An 18319-nucleotide genomic window follows, 5' to 3' on the forward strand; every position below is an offset into this window, starting at 1 on the left:
ACTACTAATATTAATTTAAATGTATATCGTTGTAATATATTATGAAGTATACTGAGAATTGTATAAATTATCACTGTATAAATTTTTGTGGTAAATAAAGATTGTTAAAAGAAATTGTTCTGTTTTTTATTCATTAACATTCATCCTGAATCTGCAAGAACCGAAATAATTTTTTATCTGAGTTAGGACTGTTCATAAAATACTTTAAAATCAATATAGCTTACATTTTCATTTAGTATATTAGCAGTAGATATAGTAAGTAGACATTTTTATTGCGTAATCTTGTTCACTTAATAAGGCAAATCCAATTACATATGACACCTAAAAATATCATCAACCGCTTCAAACAATAGATACCTCAGTTGTAACAAAATTAAAAAGACACCAAAAACACCAGCTGCAGCTGCCTGTGTAACTAGTAAGTGTTGGTACCATACACTCGTAACTCTTTGTGACCACTTCAAATTATGTCCTTTTAACCAAAACAAAAATCTAGCAAGTCTCCGGACACAGACATTACATAAGGTTTTAAAATAGCTGTTGATGCACCTAACTAGGTTTTAGAAATAAGTAAATATCTAGAGAGACGGTTCTGCATTGCAACCTGTTAGTCACAACTTGTATCTTGCGCTATTCGTGCGTTCACTATGTCTCATTGTGTCTCTGTATTCATTGTTTTACAATTTACCTACATAATTATCAACACAAGAGTCGTATATACTACGTACCTACCTACATATTTTAGTTTCTATACGAAAAAAAATTTTATTGTCTCTGTCGCACTCGTTAGTTGAAGCATTTTTTGATTCGCTCGTTAGTTGATGCGACTGACTATAGTCGGGTCATTTGACCCGAATTTATGGTGCCACTTCGTGAGCGCGTACAAATTATCTACGCCTATTACCTATATTATTTCAATGTTTATACATTAAATTCAACGATTGTGTGTGTAGGTACTACTTGCTTGTACATAACACAAAGAATAACTTTATATCTTTTTTAATTTAAGGAAAATTGCGAGGACAGAGGAAATTACAATTCGCCACACTTACCTATAGTTTACATAGCTAAGCAGTGCAAAATGTCAATACATAAAAAACAAAATATTGAACATTCAACAAACATTGATAGTAATAATATGTCATCTTTTTTAATACCTTTGACTATAGAATATGAGTAAACACTAGAGCCATACTATGTGTGGCGAGGAACGCTATTATTTATTTTGGTATTTACATTCATTTCTCTATAATGGGGTAATGTTAGTAAAAATAAAATAACAGCTTAGTAACAAACTTTTATTCTTTATAAATACAACAATTCCATAAATTATTTACAATTTATACCTAGCTATTAACACATAGTTCACAAATCACATTACAACCTATCGCAGTTTACTATATTAATAACAAATGCTTTATAATTTCTCAAATTACCTAACTTTGATATTCTGCTAAAAGTCTTCATTGCCATAGTTTGATAACATTTCAACAAAAACATAGATAAATACATTAAACTACCTTTATCAAAATTTTATGGTAATTTCACATTATCACTACAATTTGTACATTTTCAAAAACCTACAAAAGCCTCAATTAATACCGTTATCTATATTTGTTTTCAAAAAACGATTTGGACTTATCATACACGCCGAAAAATACAAAACCACCAATCATAATTGCCGTACACCTTGGCGTAATACCCGCGAACAACCCGCGTAACCCCGAAACCGCGTAAATTTCGCTTAGCACTGGTTTTACGCGTAATTTCCTCGTTTCCGCGTAATCTTCGGATAACATTATGCGTGTTTTTGCCAAGTCCAAAGGTGTTGTTGCGGCCGCCGCGAAACCTCCCGCTAATGCACCACAGAGGGCGCTCTGCAAAGAAAACAGACATATTTAAATTGACAGACATTATTTAAATTGTAGACATATTTAACTGACAAACCTGACTGAATGATAAAATGACAGACATTTAAAAGGACATAATATCTACTAGAGTGAAGGACATATAGTTCAGGATACATCGCCCATTTTTGCAAGTGACTACAATCAAGCTAATTTTACGTTTGTAGCTTTATTTTGATGAGACGCCCAATAATTTCGTGTACGAAACTCTAGATTGTGGTAGCTAACAGAGATAACAAGGATAAAAATTTTTGATTTGATGGTTCTCAAATATTTATTACTAAATGAATTTTTTTTGTTCAATCTCAAGATAATTACCTAAATTATTTAAAAAAATATTTGTCCTACAAAATCTATGGTTTGTTCAAAGAGTCCCCCTTTCCAAAGTGTATCGATAACGAGGTCATCATAAATGATTACTAACAAGCTGATTTTTTTGTTTTCACTTAGTTAATGTTTATATAATTCAACAGACATATTGTCCTACAAATTGCGTAATAAATATTTCAGAACCATCCAATCAAAATTTTTTATCCTTGTTATCTCTGTTAGCTACCACAATCGAGTTTCGTACACGAAATTATTCGGTGTCTCATCAAAATAAAGCTACAAACGGAAAATCAGCTTGATAGTAGTCACTTGCAAAAATGGGCGATGTATCCTGAACTAATATCTAAAATTACAGTCATATATGAATTAAACAAATGTAATATCAAAATTTCCGATTCTTGATTGCTTTTCAAATGAGAAATTTTTAAAGACAAGAAAAATTCGATCACGACTCGGGATCCGAAACCGCATCTTTCGTCTAATGAGAAATTTAATGAAGAAAAAAAATATAATTTTTTATTGGTTAGGCGTTGCCTCGCTAAGGCGAAAAGACGCGGGTTCGAATCGTGATTGATTTTTTCAAAATAAAATTATCTTAAAATATATTTCTTAATTGATTATAATTGTCACATAGTTTTGGCATTCAAAGTTATTAATTTAACGATAATAAACATTTTCTATAGTTAAAAAAACTGTTCCTAATCATCCCTAAACTACTAAAATTAATAAAATAATATATACTCACTTGAAAACTATTAATTTGTCCGTCATTCCTCTCTCTAACAACGCTTTTCATCCACTCCCAAAGGGGTAACTCTATAAAACTGAACGGTAAATCTCTGATTACGGTCGAAAAGAACCCCCTGTATACACCGTTGCGAACGCCATCTGTGCGAAATGCCTGGAAAATATATTCTTAATGTATAAATAATATAAAAATATATAAAAAAGCGTGTGTGCCGAGCACTCGTGTCAGAAGTGAAACTCTTCGCCTTACTCCATGACGTGACGGTGTTGTGGTCCGGGAGCCAGAAGCAGATTTTATGACCAAGTTCCTCTCAAGCGGTAATTAGTAAAATGCATCAAAGTATAGTATTATGAAGCCTCGTGAACGTCAGCTGGAGCTCGGTTGGGGGGGGTGAGCGGTTGTAGCCTCCCACGCACGTAAGAAAAAAAAGTATATTCATTCATTTCCTCTCAGCTAAAAATTTGTCAAATTGTAGCTAACCCAATATCTCAACGAAAAATAATAATCAGCTGGTTACAGCATGGTGTATTATGCGTCAGCTGGTGTCTCGAATATAATGAGACATTAACAAAATCATCGAGATACGTGGAATTCCATCAACATAAGTCCCCGTAAAAGATAAGTAATAACTTTATTAATTATATATTATACTATTATTTTTTTAATAATTATAGTTAACTAATGTTTTTAGTGGGTTATTTCATATTTGTTACACTTTTAGGTAGTTATGTGAATTTGATGATATGATAGTTGTTTTTAAATGCAGTTTATAGTATTTGTAAAAACATGTTTACCGATGTGGCTGAATGTACGTAGTGTAATCATGTGCACAGCTAACCACCTCCAAGTACCTTATTACTGTCTATATTATGCTAGCGTGTGTTGCTTGAATTTTTAAAAATAGCGATAATAATTAAAGATACGTCATTTCATCTCAGATGAAAATTTGTGAGCTGATTGTTAATATACTGATGCGATAAATAAAAAAAAATCAGCTAGCAATAATTCGAGGAAAACCTAGTCAGTTGATGCATATAAATTGGCAATAGATGCTTCTGTCTAACTCCTATGTAATAACTTTCAAAGTATCAGCTGACGGTTTTTCCACCCAGATACAGCCAGCTGACCTATATATATATCCACAGTTACATATAAGCTATCATCAGGTAAATTTTAGTTTGAGAGGAAATCACGGAAAATAATTTTATTTTTTTCATGTTCGAGACACCAGCTGACGTATAATACACCATGTTGTAACCAGCTGATTATTTTTTTTCGTTGAGATATTGGGTTAGCTACAATTTGACAAATTTTTAGCTGAGAGGAAATGAATGAATGTATTTTTTTTTCTTACGTGCGTGGGAGGCTACAACCGCTCACCCCCCCAACCGAGCGCCAGCTGACGTTCACGAGGCTTTATAATACTATACTCTGATGCGTCTGACGAATTATCTCTTGAGAGGAAATAATTAACCAAATTTGCACCTGGCTCCCTAACCATTGGCGACCTTGAAATTTTACTCTCAACACGCCTAAAGAAGTTTCACTTCTAAAATATTGTGACTGACTGACTGACTGATTGACTGACGCACAGTCGGAGGAATAGAATTTACAAACTTAACATTTTGGACCATACATCATTTTTAACCGATTTTCCCAATCGGAGGTACTCAGTTTAGTAACGATATTTTTAAGCTATTGCATAGCTTCTATCGCGGGCCTTGAGCACGGGGACCGAATCGAGAAATTCCGTAACGAAAAAACCTCACGCTCCCCACTCCGACGGGCGGAGGTGTGGCTTGAAGGCATAGCATGCAATAGCTTTACCGCGGCAGTCCCCGAGTGACACACGTCTTTTTTATTAGTTTAAATTAGTTAAAACAATTTTATTAATTAAAATCATTGCAACCGTTTCACAGATAGATACATAACTAAATTTTTTATATAAATAATTGTATTATACTGAATTACCTGAAGTATAATCCCAATACTGCTTTTCTTCTCAGTCCCAACGTATGTTTGTTTCCTTTGCTTCGCCACCTCTGTGGGTACCCTGATGACACAGGCAAGCTATAACAATATTATTATATAATATATAATGGATTAAAATTCTTTTTATGACATGAGAAATAATATGAGGAAAGATTGTTTAACTGAAAACCTCGACTGGTTTGCGTTTCACAAATAATTTATTATCATCACTACATAGTAACAAAGTCGCTTTCTCTGTCCCTATGTCCCTTTGTATGCTTAAATCTTGAAAACTACGCAACGGATTTTGATGTGGTTTTTTTTAATAGATAGATAAAAATAAAAAAATCATAATCAAATACCTACAAACATTGTACAAATTAACACATTAATTTGGATTCCTCACTATAAAACTCCGCCAGGCGATTATTCCGTAACTATTGCAGATATCAAAAAACTTTAAACTGATATCGAAAGCCCTTTACCTAAAGAGTAAAATAACAATAATAACTTTTTAAAAATAAAACGGGAAATATCCAAAAAATTTACATCAAACCCGCCCATTGATTAATTTAACCCCAATCCTATCCTACTAATATTATAAATGCGAAAGTTTGTAATGCGGGTTTTCCTTTGCAAACGCGGGCGAAGCCGCGGGCGGAAATCTAGTTAGTAAATAAATAAAACACTGTATAGTGTTTTCCTTCCGCCCGCGTAGTTCCCGTTCCCGTGGGATTCCCGGGATAAAACCTATCCTATGTGTTAATCCCAGTTACCCTATATATGTGTGCTAAATTTAATTTCAATCGGTTCAGCAGTATTTACGTGAAAGAGTAACAAACATACACACACACATCCAACCTCACACACTTTCGCATTTATGATATTAGTAGGATTTACCTCATACTAACCACTCAACCTTTTTTATTTTATATTTTATATTTACCTCATACTAAAAAGAACACATGAACGAAGTGTCTTCGCCTTAATAGACACAATAAAAAAAGTGTTAATGGACACGTTCTTAGACATACTTTACCTAGCAAACTAAGTTAGATGTATATTACTCATTAGCCTATAGTTTAAGGCTAGATCGTAATTTTCAATAATGATACCCTAGTTAGGTTCATCATATTAGGTAAAAAAAATTGGTTGTCAGTAAAGTCGGTTTACTGACGCTAGTTGAACGTGACAACGATTGTGCTTCTTTGTCGCTCGTTCCGCGCTCTCGCTTGCACTTCAAGCCTTATAGCGGCAGTACACATGGGGCCAAGGCGTTGGGCCAACGTGTTGGGAAAAAATTAAGGATATCAAGATTCCTGTTCACACATTGGCGTACTGATCATTCTGCATTGGCGCTTCAAAGATGGACGTAGTCCGTAGAAGTTCTTGCAGCCGCGGCAATTTATTTATACAGTGCGTTTAATAATTAATTATTACGTACATGTGCACCAATAACTCTTGAGTGTACTCTGCCGTCTGCGATGATACCATTTTCCAATCTCTATTTTCCTTTTTTTTATTTCTGTATAAATGAAACATTATTAAAAAATATGTTTAGATTTTTTCAAATGTTTAAAATGTGTACATTTTACATTTAATTTAATTTTAACTACCTATAAAACGAAACTTTAATGATTACGGACGGATGTATTGATTGGTGATATTTGATAATATTATTTATGTAATAAAGCAAATTTTGATCAAAATCATGCTCATTGTTTATTGTTATTTAATTTTTAAGAACAAGTAACTGTTTCATACTATTTTACTCATTTTTAATATATTCATTTTTTTATCGCAAATGTATGAAAGTGAGTTATGAAAAACATCTAGAATAATATAATACTTAAATAGAAAATAAAACATCTAATTTATTGAGTCATATGGTTTTTATTTTTGTGTAGTTCATGCAGTGGATTCCAAATTATTCCTTCATGTCGATACAATTCTACGAATTGTAAAACCTCATTGCTTGTCCACATCGGCGCCGCCATCGCTATCGGAACATGGAAACGTAAATTTCATTGACGCGCAACGATACTGTCTCCACTGACGAGTAACAATAAACTGAACAAGACACCAACGTGTGAACGCTGTTTGCGGAGCGCGCCAAGATCCTTTGAAGTGTGCACAAAAAACCGACAACATTCGGTTGGCCTGCCAATATTGGCGCCAACTAGGTTAATGAAGCCAACATACCGCCAAGTAGCTCTCTACACGTTGGCCCAACCCATTGGCCCAACACGTTGGCCCCATGTGTACTGCCACCATTACATGGAACGCCTCAGAGCGAGGTAACGCCGCATGACTCATGTTTTTTCGGGCGTGCAGCCGGCTCTATCGAATTATAAGACGTTGTCACGTCAAAAATACTAACCACTTCCCCCACACTTGCCGATAGCATATGCACGAAAGGTAGGTACTGCGGAGTGACCAACGGTGTAGCCAGCGTCTTGGTAGCTTCATACGAGACGAAGAATAAAGCTGTTGAGGGCATCGAACTTGTAGCCACTGTTAATAAACCTAAAAAAAATACATATAAACAGTTTTATAACAATGTAATGTTTTATGAATGAGAAATAAAAAAAAATTGGATTTCTAATTTATTTATTAACTAGCTGTGACCCGCGCTTTTACCGTATTGCTCCGCTCCTATTGGTCTTAGCGTGATAATATATAGCCTTCCTCGATAAATGGGCTATCTAAAACCGAAAGAATTTTTCAAATCGCGAGATTAGCGCGTTCAAACAAATAAACAAACCCTTCAGCTTATAACATTAGAATAGATTTCTCGCGTTTCAATCGGATTTCACTTGGTAAGAATGTATGTACAATAAATGTTACCGAAAATTTGTTTAATAAAAAAAGGCTATGTCATTCACAAATACTGTGACAAATACATACATACTTGTTTGCAAAATGATTAAAGCTGAAGAGCTGTAGATAAGGTGCTATTAGGTGTTATATTTTAATTTCAGTTCTAGATTAAGTTTTTAAGCCCTATAATTCTTGAAATAATGATGAAATAATGACAATTCTTGAATTAATGATGATGAACGCCTATTATCATTTTATTCTCGTAAAAATTTAAAATGATATGCCTTTGGTAAGTTCATATGTACATTATGATTATGATGATGATCAAGAAGACTGATCTTTATTAATGTTTACTGTGTTCATTTTTAATATAATAATAGGTGATAACTAATATTTATTTATTAAATACCCTAAAATATATTATGTTCATTGTTCTATTTAGAAATTAAATACTTTTTAAGACTGTCTCTAGTCTCCCCGTGACCACGCTCGCTGTAAAGTGTTCGAAACATCGGGAAAATAATATAATAAATAAATCGCGTTTAAAATTCGTTAAAAAGTCTTTTATTTCTAAATGTATAAGACTCGCGTAAAATCAATCACTAGAAAATATGTATTTTGTTCTATTACCCAATAATGCATATGTCCAAAATAAACGAGAAAAAAATGATTAAGTTAAGAAAAGGAGTGATACCTTTTTAAATTTTAATTACCTTTAGTTTGTAAAACGTTATTAAAACTATTTTGAAACATAACAAAAGGTTAATAATAACCACTAAGCCTTTTATCTCTCTACGTCTATTGCTTGGCAAGTTCTAGTCACTTATCGGTTTTTTTTTCCTGAGAAGTTACATTTTCGCAGTTATCATTTTATTCTTCGGGGATTGTGATGTACAGCTATAATCTATACCCAATTTTTACAACATTACTAACCTCTATAAACACCTTTAAAGCCGCCAGCCTTGTAAAACCCTTGCTGGCTCTGCAACCTGGTTTTCAATGTGTCCAGCGGATAGAGGGCTACATCTACTGACAATCCTGCTATTGCACCTGCCTAGATAATCATTTTATTATATTAAATACTTTTTTATACATGTTTACTTTATTACCAATAAGAAAGAGTGTGTGTGGCGAGCACACGTGTCAGGAGTGAAACTTCTTTGGATAGATTCAAAGATACCAAAATCGTCGCCTTACTCCATGACGGGACGGTATTGGCACGGGCATTATTGGCAAAACGCGACTTTGAAATTTTACTCTCAATGTGCTAGATGTTTCACTTCTAAAACATATAGAAACGAAACAAGATGGCCATATTGCTAAGGTTAAATTATGCAAATACTTTTATTATATTAATTAAACTTGCTGGCCTGACAAACATAAAAAAAAATTTCACATCTCAAAGCTACAGAATTTACAAAAAGTTCATAAAAATTGGTCAAGCCATTGACTTGAGAATTTTATAATATTTCATCTGCACACATAATCTAAATTTAAACAGTATATAATTGGTCTCCTTTTAATATTTTAATTAGGTATAATTTTTCAACCTTAGGTTAAAACTTATTCTTTGAATAACATGTAACACAACAATTGCAAATATTTTCTATCTATTAATATTGACTCATTTTCATTATTGTGTAATACGTTTTTGGACAGATAAGATTTAATCAGGGATTGAAAAATGACTCCTTAAAAGAAAACTGTTACATGTAGATATGTATGAAAAATATAATTAAACAGTTTAATTACATTAAGTTAATATAGTAATAATTTTGTAAATATAGATGTAACATAAGATACTGAGTAAAATGATATTATTTTGATTAATATGAGTTTTTTTCTAGGTAAAATAAATAAACTTATTGACAAAAAGTTTACAATACTCACAAACAATGGTGCTGAATAAGATCTCAAGGGTGGCTTAGAACTCATACTTTCTAAAACGGTAGCTCTTTCTTCCATTTTTAAATTATTTTTCTTCTTAAGTTACTTTTATAATGTTAAAATAAATAACCTCTTACTTATGTAAACAATGGGAATGATGAAATAATAAATCAATTTACGTTATTAATTATTATCAAACTGTTCCCTCACATAGCGAGTTTTATTTAAATGCGTACATATTATTTATGTACCCAAACACTACTATTTAATTTTAATAAATAGAAAACTGTGGTCAACTCACGCCTACAACTTTATTAATTTTGAATTTAGTTCTTTTTTGATCAGATGGTATTGACAATTGACACCTGACAGCGGATTTGACAATTACGCGTCGTTTAGAAATTCTGATAGGGGTTAGGAGTTTTATGCTATATTTCTAAAAACATAAATACATATTTATTAAAAATATTAATAGTTCAGGCTTTGAAATAATACAACCTAACAGTTACGTTAAAAAATTATATTTCCTAGTAGTAACCATAATTTTAACTCAGTATTAATTTATTACTTCAAATAAATAACAATCAAACTGTTTCCAAGCAACAGTCATTGGGGTCTAAGAGTGTTTTTATAAATTTATCATTTTTAATATTATTTCGTTTTATTAACATGCCGAAAGTACCTCCCGCACCTAATCCTCATGCACGAATTAAATACCATTCGATAAGGAAAGGGAGTGAACCGGGATGTTATCAATTACACAGGTAAGAACATATTTACTGAATCGTCGGATGGGTTTTGAAAAATATTATTTTCTACTAGCTGCTTCTATTATATTGCCTTTTAGAATTTTATTTCTGGAAGAAACTTCCTCGCGCCCTACCAAAAAACGTAAACAGAATTGCTGGAGCAGTAGAGCCATGCCATGACGCGGTCTTGAATTTCTACTCTCTATTTTCTTAAACTACTCTCTCTCTCTTAACGCACCTAAGAAGTTTCACTTCAAAAAATATTGTCATGAACGCACAAAATAATTAATCATTCCAGACCATCAGAATGTCGTCTAAAGTTCCCATTATCAAAACGTCCTATACACAAATGCGAGCTGCCGAAACATGAATTTACGCTCGTACCGCAGATCGGTGGCTGGAGAACCCTGCTGGTACCGAAGACGGAACCCAACTTCTACCCAGCCGTGATGCATAAGAATGAATACGAAAGATTAAAGAGGCAGGCTAAGGTAAACGTAGTTTAAAGGACGAGAGGTTCAAATGAAATAATATTCAGTTAATATTAACAGTCAGTTATGTTTTATGCGTTTTAAATAGGTATTTATTTTAAAGTACAATAACAAAATTTTTGCTATGTCATAATTTACTAATAGCTTTAGGAGAACCAGAAGCACTGAAGCAACGTCGTCTAGATAAAGAAGAGAAATTATTTTTTAACGATCGCCACCTCACACAGCTCTTACAAATCGTTCCAATCAATTTATTACAAAATCCTACCACCGATATATAAAATATCCATATCAATGCTCTTAACACAGAAAGTGACACAAGAAGAGCAAATCGCAGCAATGCATGCGCAAGAGCAGGCCATACAGAAGGCTGCCAAAGAGTCCGAAGAACGCAAGAGGCTCCTCAAAGAACAGCTGCAGCCTCAACCTGGTGCTGAAGCGTCCAGTGGCAGCGCGGACGCGGCAGAACTGGAGGGACCAGACCAAGCTGCGCATACACTGTCTCGAGCTGAGAGTAGGGAAATTATCTATACATATAATAAATCTGTAGAAGGGTCAATTCTGTACATTGAAAATATTGAAAAAATAACTAGCAGGGGGTGTTACTGGATCGATACCAAACCCAAATATGTGATTAAAAAAATTTTTGTCTGTCTTTCTGTCTGTCTGTCTGTCTGTCTGTCTGTATGTGAAGACATCACGTGAAAACTACCGGTTCGATTTCGATGAAACTTGGTATAATTATACCTTATTATCCTGGGCGTAAAATAGGATACTTTTTATCCTGGAAAAATACGTAGAAAAAAAATTAATCTCAATTTTTCAGTTATCCATAGACGTTGTTCTGTAGTAGGTACCGCGAACACACGTTGCGTATTATTATAGACCTAGCCGTATTTGGGTCCAATAGATATTTACTCAAAATGGAGAAATAAACCATCCACGCAAAGACCGACATCCGCGCGGACGGAGTCGCGGGCGGAAGCTAGTTATTAATATTTGTGATATGGGTTCGATCCCTACTATATTGTGTAGTGTGTCTAATATTAACGTTTTATGTAATACTAGCTATTCCCCGCGGTTTCACTTGCATAATCGCATTGTTCCGCTCCTGTTGGTCTTAGCGTGATGATATATAGCCTTTACCTTCCTCGATAAATGGGCTATCTAACACCGAAATAATTTTTCAAATCGGACCAATAGTTCCTGAGATTAGCGCGTTCAAACGAACAAACAAACAATCAAACAAACAAACTCTTCAGCTTTATAATATTAGTATAGATTATATTATTGCGTGACTTGCCGTGCAATTTCACCCACGGACACAAACAAAGTACCTATTAGTTATTCTGGTCATGATACTTGATCATCAAAATTCGTTTGGGTGAAAGAGTAACATCATCTATAACTTCTTACAAACTTTCGCACATAGTCAATATGATAGCAGGATACCACAAACATCTAGGTTTGGTGGTTCTGCAGTTTCTATAGGTTATAAAATAGCAGCAGATTCTACAGCCGTAAATGCTTTCGCTAAAATGTTGGACTAATAATATGCATCCCATCCTAAATAGATCGAGCGCATTGTACTTGATCCAGTATCCTGCTATTCATATTCTTATTTTATAATAATTCCTGTCAGTTCTCCGAGCTGACAACATGCAGGGGCCGCGACTATGCAACCGCATCATCCTAGCCTCCAAATGTCACGCGATACGAGACGCGCAGATCTCTGAAAGGGAGCTCATTAAGAAAGAGTTGGAGGAGGAAGAACGAAGGTAGAGGGAAGTTCGTTTACTTCTAAAATACGTTACGTTTAAATTTAATGTAATATTCTTACTTTTGTAAGGTACAAAAATATTTATGAAGTAGTAGTTGCTCCTCAGATATTATAGGTAAGCTGTTTTCCTACGAAGTTACAATTATTATGTTTTATACGCAGCAGCAGTTTTGGAATCAATATTACAATTATTAGTGTTTTCATTGTATAAATTCATATTTTGTTTTCCTAAAATATAGCACCTCAGCACATAAGTCACGAATCCAATAAAAATATCTATTTCTAAAACCCAACCTTCAAATCAATTTTAGACTAGACGCAATAATGGAAGAGAATCGCCAAGCAGCTGTGCGTCGAGCTGAAGAAGAAGAAGAGCGAAGACACCAGCTACGTCTGCAAAACTTGGCGGCGCTGAAGGAGCAGATCAAAGCTCATGAGACCGCTAAGGTGTAATAATTTTTGTCAGTAGATTTATGCACTTGTTGAATTGATCTAATATTTAAATGGATCTACAGATCGATCGAGTTTTCTAAATCCGATCTTTTTCGAGTGTTCACAAATCAACCCCTTGATACTGAAGCGTGAATGTTAACTATTATACCTAGGCAGTAATTTAACCACTATCATTGCTGTAGGTAAGGTATAAAATATTATGTTTAAAAAATATGATTTAAATTAACATTCAGTAGATTTCTATTTGTACTTACTGTTTTAAACACGTTCTTTAAAATCTACAAAAAGGTAAATTATAATCACTAACCGCACCTTAAATTCATGTAAACATAACAAGTTTGGTTCAGATTATGGAAGCAGAGCGTATAGAAGAAGAAAGTATACGAGTAAATCAAGCGAACATCGCTATGCAAATCGACGAAGCGCAAAAACTGAAAGAGAAGCACGGGAGACAGGCTAAGCTTAAGGAAATATTGGACCAGGGTAAGATTTCACACGAAAATATGCCTATGTATAGAAACCGTGCAAAACAGCATTGAAAATAGTAACAGAATAGGTAAAAAATCTTTGCCATGCCATGCCATTTTAAAATAATGATTTTTGTGCTTACCATGCCTAATATTTTAAAATGATTTAGTAAGATACATACTTTTAACCGCATCCGAAGTTATTGGAACAGAGAAATAGGTCCAAAACTTACCGTATACCAATACCTGACTAATTAATTTGAAACAACGTCTTATTAAAATAGTTATAGAGTTGTAATGGAGAAGGTACTTACCGTATATCATAAAATAATAAACCAAAATTATAATTATTAAGAAATAAGGTCCTAGTACTGTTATTTAGTAGGTACACTTTGTAACTTTATTTTAGGTAACGCTGAGCTTCTCTACTACAAGCAAGTGCAAAACGAAGAGGAGCGAATAATGGATCTCCGTATTGCCAATTTCCTGAAACAGAAGCAGGAACGCGAAGCCCGTAATAAAGCTGAACAGGAAGCCATCAAGGCAGCTAAACAAAAGGGTATCGATCATATCGCTAAGGCACAAAAGGTAAGGACTTATGAGGACATTGAAACTAATAGTGTTTTTTTAAAAATTAAAGGTTCTTATTAATAGAACAAGGAATTTTTTTTTTGAACAAGGTTTTACATATTAAGTATAATATAAAAGTATAATAGAGGACTAATTATACGACTGCGAAAACATAATTCCAGTGCTGATTTTGAATATTTAATGAAATAACATCCGCAGCACTGCAATCCTGTCAAAATTTGCAACACTCAAGATTAAATTCTCTCTCTACTTAAAACTCCCAAAAGTAATGTACCTACATCAGACAAATGTTCTATTTAACAGGCAGAACAAGAGCTAAAAGAAGAATTAGAGCGGATCCGAAACCTTAAGATACAAGAGGACGTGGAGAGAGAATGCCGCCGCAAGGAGAGAGATGCTGCTATTAAGAGGAATCGGGAGATGAGGAGATTGCATGAGGGCAGGATTCAACAGGTCTGTTAATGTCCCGTTACATAATAACATAACTAATATTATGTAGTTAAGATTTCGTGATGTGAAGAAAAAACCCAAACGTTCTCAAATTGGATTGCATAAGAAAGCATCAAACTACTTACACTCTGTGTAAGTTTTAGTACAAATAAAAAGAAATATGCATGTACTTACCGTTAAATTCCATTTTACCTTTTTGCAATGATTACAAAATTATATCTTGCAGTCTTGCAACACTGTTTTCTGTAAAATTATACAGAAAAAGAAAAACATCAATAATGCAACTATTTTGAACAGATAATCTTTTACCTTTTTTTAAAATTAACTATTCACATTTTTTTAATGTAGATTTCGGACATCCATCGCCTGATCGCCCGCGAAATAGCAAAAGATGAGCAGAGCTTCAACAATGCCGCGCGGCAAAATGAAGAATTCATTAGGAAAGAGAAAGAGGTATGGCTGTTCAGCTTTGCGTGATAAGGATAGATATAAGTAGTTGATTGGTTTGGTCGAACGCGCTAATTTCAGAAGTTATTGGCGCGAATTTAAAAAATATTTTAAATGTGTTGGCTTAAAAAGAAAATCATTGTTCGATATGCAAAAACAATTATTTTCACGACTTTAATAAATTTTACTAAAGGAGTTACCTATTTTTCAGTTGGAGGACAAACGCAAAGCTCGAATTGAACAACATAGGCAAGAGATTATGAAACAAATAAATGACAAAGAACGTGCCAGGTAATTATATTATACCCTCATAAGTCATATAACTGTTATTAGTCAAAACGGCTATATCGATTTTGGTGAATTTAAGAAAAATATTGAGTAATCTACGGAAAATAAGATCAATTTTCGTGCATAAATAGTTGTATTGTAAGCCAAATTTTTATTAACTGTTAATTTATCCAATTTATACAAAATATTTTTACTTTTACAGGGCTGACCTTCGCGAAAAAGTGCACAACGAAGGCGTAGCACTGCGCATGGAGCAAGAACAGCAGGACAAGTATGAGAGAAAGGTCATCAAGCATAAGGTAATCATTGTTTTGCTAGGCAAAATCAAAACGAAATAATAATTACGCGCTGTTCATTGGTAGGTAGGTTCGAATGTATATGAAAAGTGTGTTCTTTTCCCTAAGTACAAAATATACAGCTGATATTATATAGACCGATTTTATGCAGAAACTTTAATCTGTCCAGTAAAAGTATTTCTACAGAAAACTTCAACTTTTGTCCAGTTTTGCGATTTAGCATCACTCAAGGCGTCTATCCTTATGTCATGAAAGCCTCATCAATAAAATTGCTATTCAATTTCAAACGAAGCAGCTGATCAAAGCTTGTAAATTGTATTGTATTTTCTTTTTTTTTTCAATTTGGAAATAAATTTAATTTTCAATTTTCAGGTGACTAAAATGAGACAACAGAAGGTGTCAGAGAAATACGTAAAGGAAGTTGAACAGACCCTCGGAAAATATGGCTACCATTAGTATGCAGTTTAGAAATCTCTAGATAGAATCTCATTTTTGGAATTATGTAATAAAATGTGTGTTTTGTGTGTATGATTTTCGATATTGTTGTTTCATTTCTTTTTAAATCCCTAAACACAAAGCCCTATTGCCTCGAAAAAAGGAAACTTAAAAATATTAAATTTCAATGAACAACTTTCAAATTATATACTTAGTTATGTTTTTTTTTTAAGAATGCATCTTGCGCACGCACACAGCCGCACGACGAACTGCCGAGCGGCTGAAGCGACGTTGCCGCACCGTGGACATTAATTTTTATGACGAATAATTGTCAATAAAAAAAACGGAATTAGGAATCAATACTATTTATTAACTATAATTAAAATTACACAATCCATTAAATATTTACAATACACACACACAAAGAAATTAAAATAAAGTCAATAATAATTTGTACCATGATTGACAAACAAATACACAAACACATATAACATACCTAACAAATATAAAATGAAGTAATAGTTTTTATATCTTTACATTTAGTTATATTAAATAATACATAGGGTGGGTCATCATCTTGTATGTATTTTAACAGAAAAAAACATATTGCATTGTTTTCCTATCAGGGTGGATTTACACCAAACGAACACAGAGCTACAGCTAGAACAATAACATTCTTTGGGGATTTTTGAGTGTAAACGAAAACTCGTATTCAGCATTTACATCAAAGGAACAAAGAGCTAAAAGCTTAAACACAAGAGCACTTTGAAGAGACCGCCCAAGGTCGCGAGCACGTCCGAACACGCAAGAACGCTTAAGGGCGGCCGTACACGGACCGCTCGAGCAGTTAACGGCTGAGCGACGTACACGGACGGCTCGAGCGGTCGGTCGTTGACGGCTCGAGCCGTCGGTTCTTGACTGCTCGAGCCGTCGCTACCAACCGCTCGAGCCGTTGCTTTTTTGACTAGTCGCGTCATTGATTTTCAGGGGGAGAGGAAGCCGTCGACGGCTCTAGCGCAGTCAACGGCTCGAGCAGTCAGTGTATGCCTCACGACCTCTCGCGAGCCGTCAACGGCACGATGGAATTTCATCATGCAGTTGACGGCTTGAAGCGGTCGCGACGGCTCGAGCCGTCACGTGTACGGCGGTGAATGAATGCCTATAGTTCACCGCGCGGTCGCGGCTTCAAGCGGTCGGTCTCAACTGCTTGAAGCGGTCCGTGTACGGCCGCCCTAAGGCCGGTTGCAGAGCTTCACCGACCATCAGTGCGTACGTCAGTCGCGCTTGTCATATGTATGGAAATTCATAAAACCGTTCATAGCTAGACCGACCATACGCACGCGTATTTCCATACATATGACAAGCGCGACTGACGTACGCACTGACGGTCGGTGAAGCTCTGCAAACGGCCTAAAGCTTAAAATACATACACAAACTATAGTCGAGCCAATTTAATAGGCAACATTTGACGTCTATCAATTTTATCTTCATAGGGTGGTAACCTGCTTAAAAATATCGATTAAAGTGTATATTAATCGATACGGATTTGAAACATTTGTCAATCGAATTTATTAATTTATGATGATTTTTATTCACAAGTAATCAATGCATTCGATTCTAGATGTCAGATTTCGATTTTTAGAGTAACGTCTCTAGTATTTAACAAGTGATAACTGCGTTAAAAACAACCGACTTCAAACTTGCACTTGCAACATTTACAAATACAGACAAAAATGCTCATAAAATAAAAACTACTGGGCCTATCCGAATAAAATTTTTATGGGACCAATTCGACACCATCCCGCATCAAACAAAAAAAGAATCACGTAAATCGGTTCAGAAACCTCGGAGTAATCGGTGTACATACATAAAAAAAAACATACTGGCCGAATTGATAACCTCCTCCTTTTTTGAAGTCGGTTAAAAAGAAAAAAGGTTTATTGACACAAAATTGTAGCGACGTCAGTTCTTCAATTCAGAAATTGTTTATTATGTTTAGGATGGTTTATCAGTAAAATGAAATCTTAAAATTACTTGTATCGGTCATTATTATTATAAATATGTAATCGTCATTGAAAAAAGTTAAGCAAATGTGCAGTTCTAACAAAACGAAATATCATGTTATTCTATGTCGTCGTTACTAGGTTATGTTGTTGAATTTTGTTGAACTGTCAAATGTTGCCTATTAAAATGGCTCTACTATAACGTA

At 34.3% G+C, this 18319-nt stretch overlaps 2 protein-coding genes across 2 annotated transcripts; one reads left to right on the plus strand and one right to left on the minus strand.

Annotated features, from left to right (window-relative positions):
* Positions 1 to 1284: 1284 nt before the first annotated feature.
* LOC123701621 (S-adenosylmethionine mitochondrial carrier protein-like) lies at positions 1285 to 9843 on the minus strand. The gene is made up of 6 exons (XM_045649103.1): positions 9667 to 9843; positions 8710 to 8830; positions 7337 to 7482; positions 4957 to 5055; positions 2983 to 3138; positions 1285 to 1877 (listed from the first exon to the last, which is right to left on the minus strand). Exons 1-6 carry the CDS (start codon positions 9739 to 9741, stop codon positions 1605 to 1607), a joined length of 870 nt encoding a protein of 289 aa, XP_045505059.1. The 5' UTR covers positions 9742 to 9843; the 3' UTR covers positions 1285 to 1604.
* A 379-nt stretch (positions 9844 to 10222) lies between these two features.
* Positions 10223 to 16181, plus strand: LOC123701622 (cilia- and flagella-associated protein 45-like). The gene is made up of 12 exons (XM_045649104.1): positions 10223 to 10427; positions 10711 to 10903; positions 11213 to 11417; positions 12546 to 12681; positions 12995 to 13130; positions 13484 to 13619; positions 14013 to 14191; positions 14498 to 14647; positions 14993 to 15097; positions 15303 to 15382; positions 15582 to 15678; positions 16048 to 16181. Exons 1-12 carry the CDS (start codon positions 10333 to 10335, stop codon positions 16129 to 16131), a joined length of 1596 nt encoding a protein of 531 aa, XP_045505060.1. The 5' UTR covers positions 10223 to 10332; the 3' UTR covers positions 16132 to 16181.
* Positions 16182 to 18319: the final 2138 nt, after the last annotated feature.

The sequence above is a fragment of the Colias croceus genome, chromosome 22 (assembly GCF_905220415.1).
Source record: "Colias croceus chromosome 22, ilColCroc2.1".
NCBI classification, from domain to species: Eukaryota; Metazoa; Arthropoda; class Insecta; order Lepidoptera; family Pieridae; genus Colias; species Colias croceus.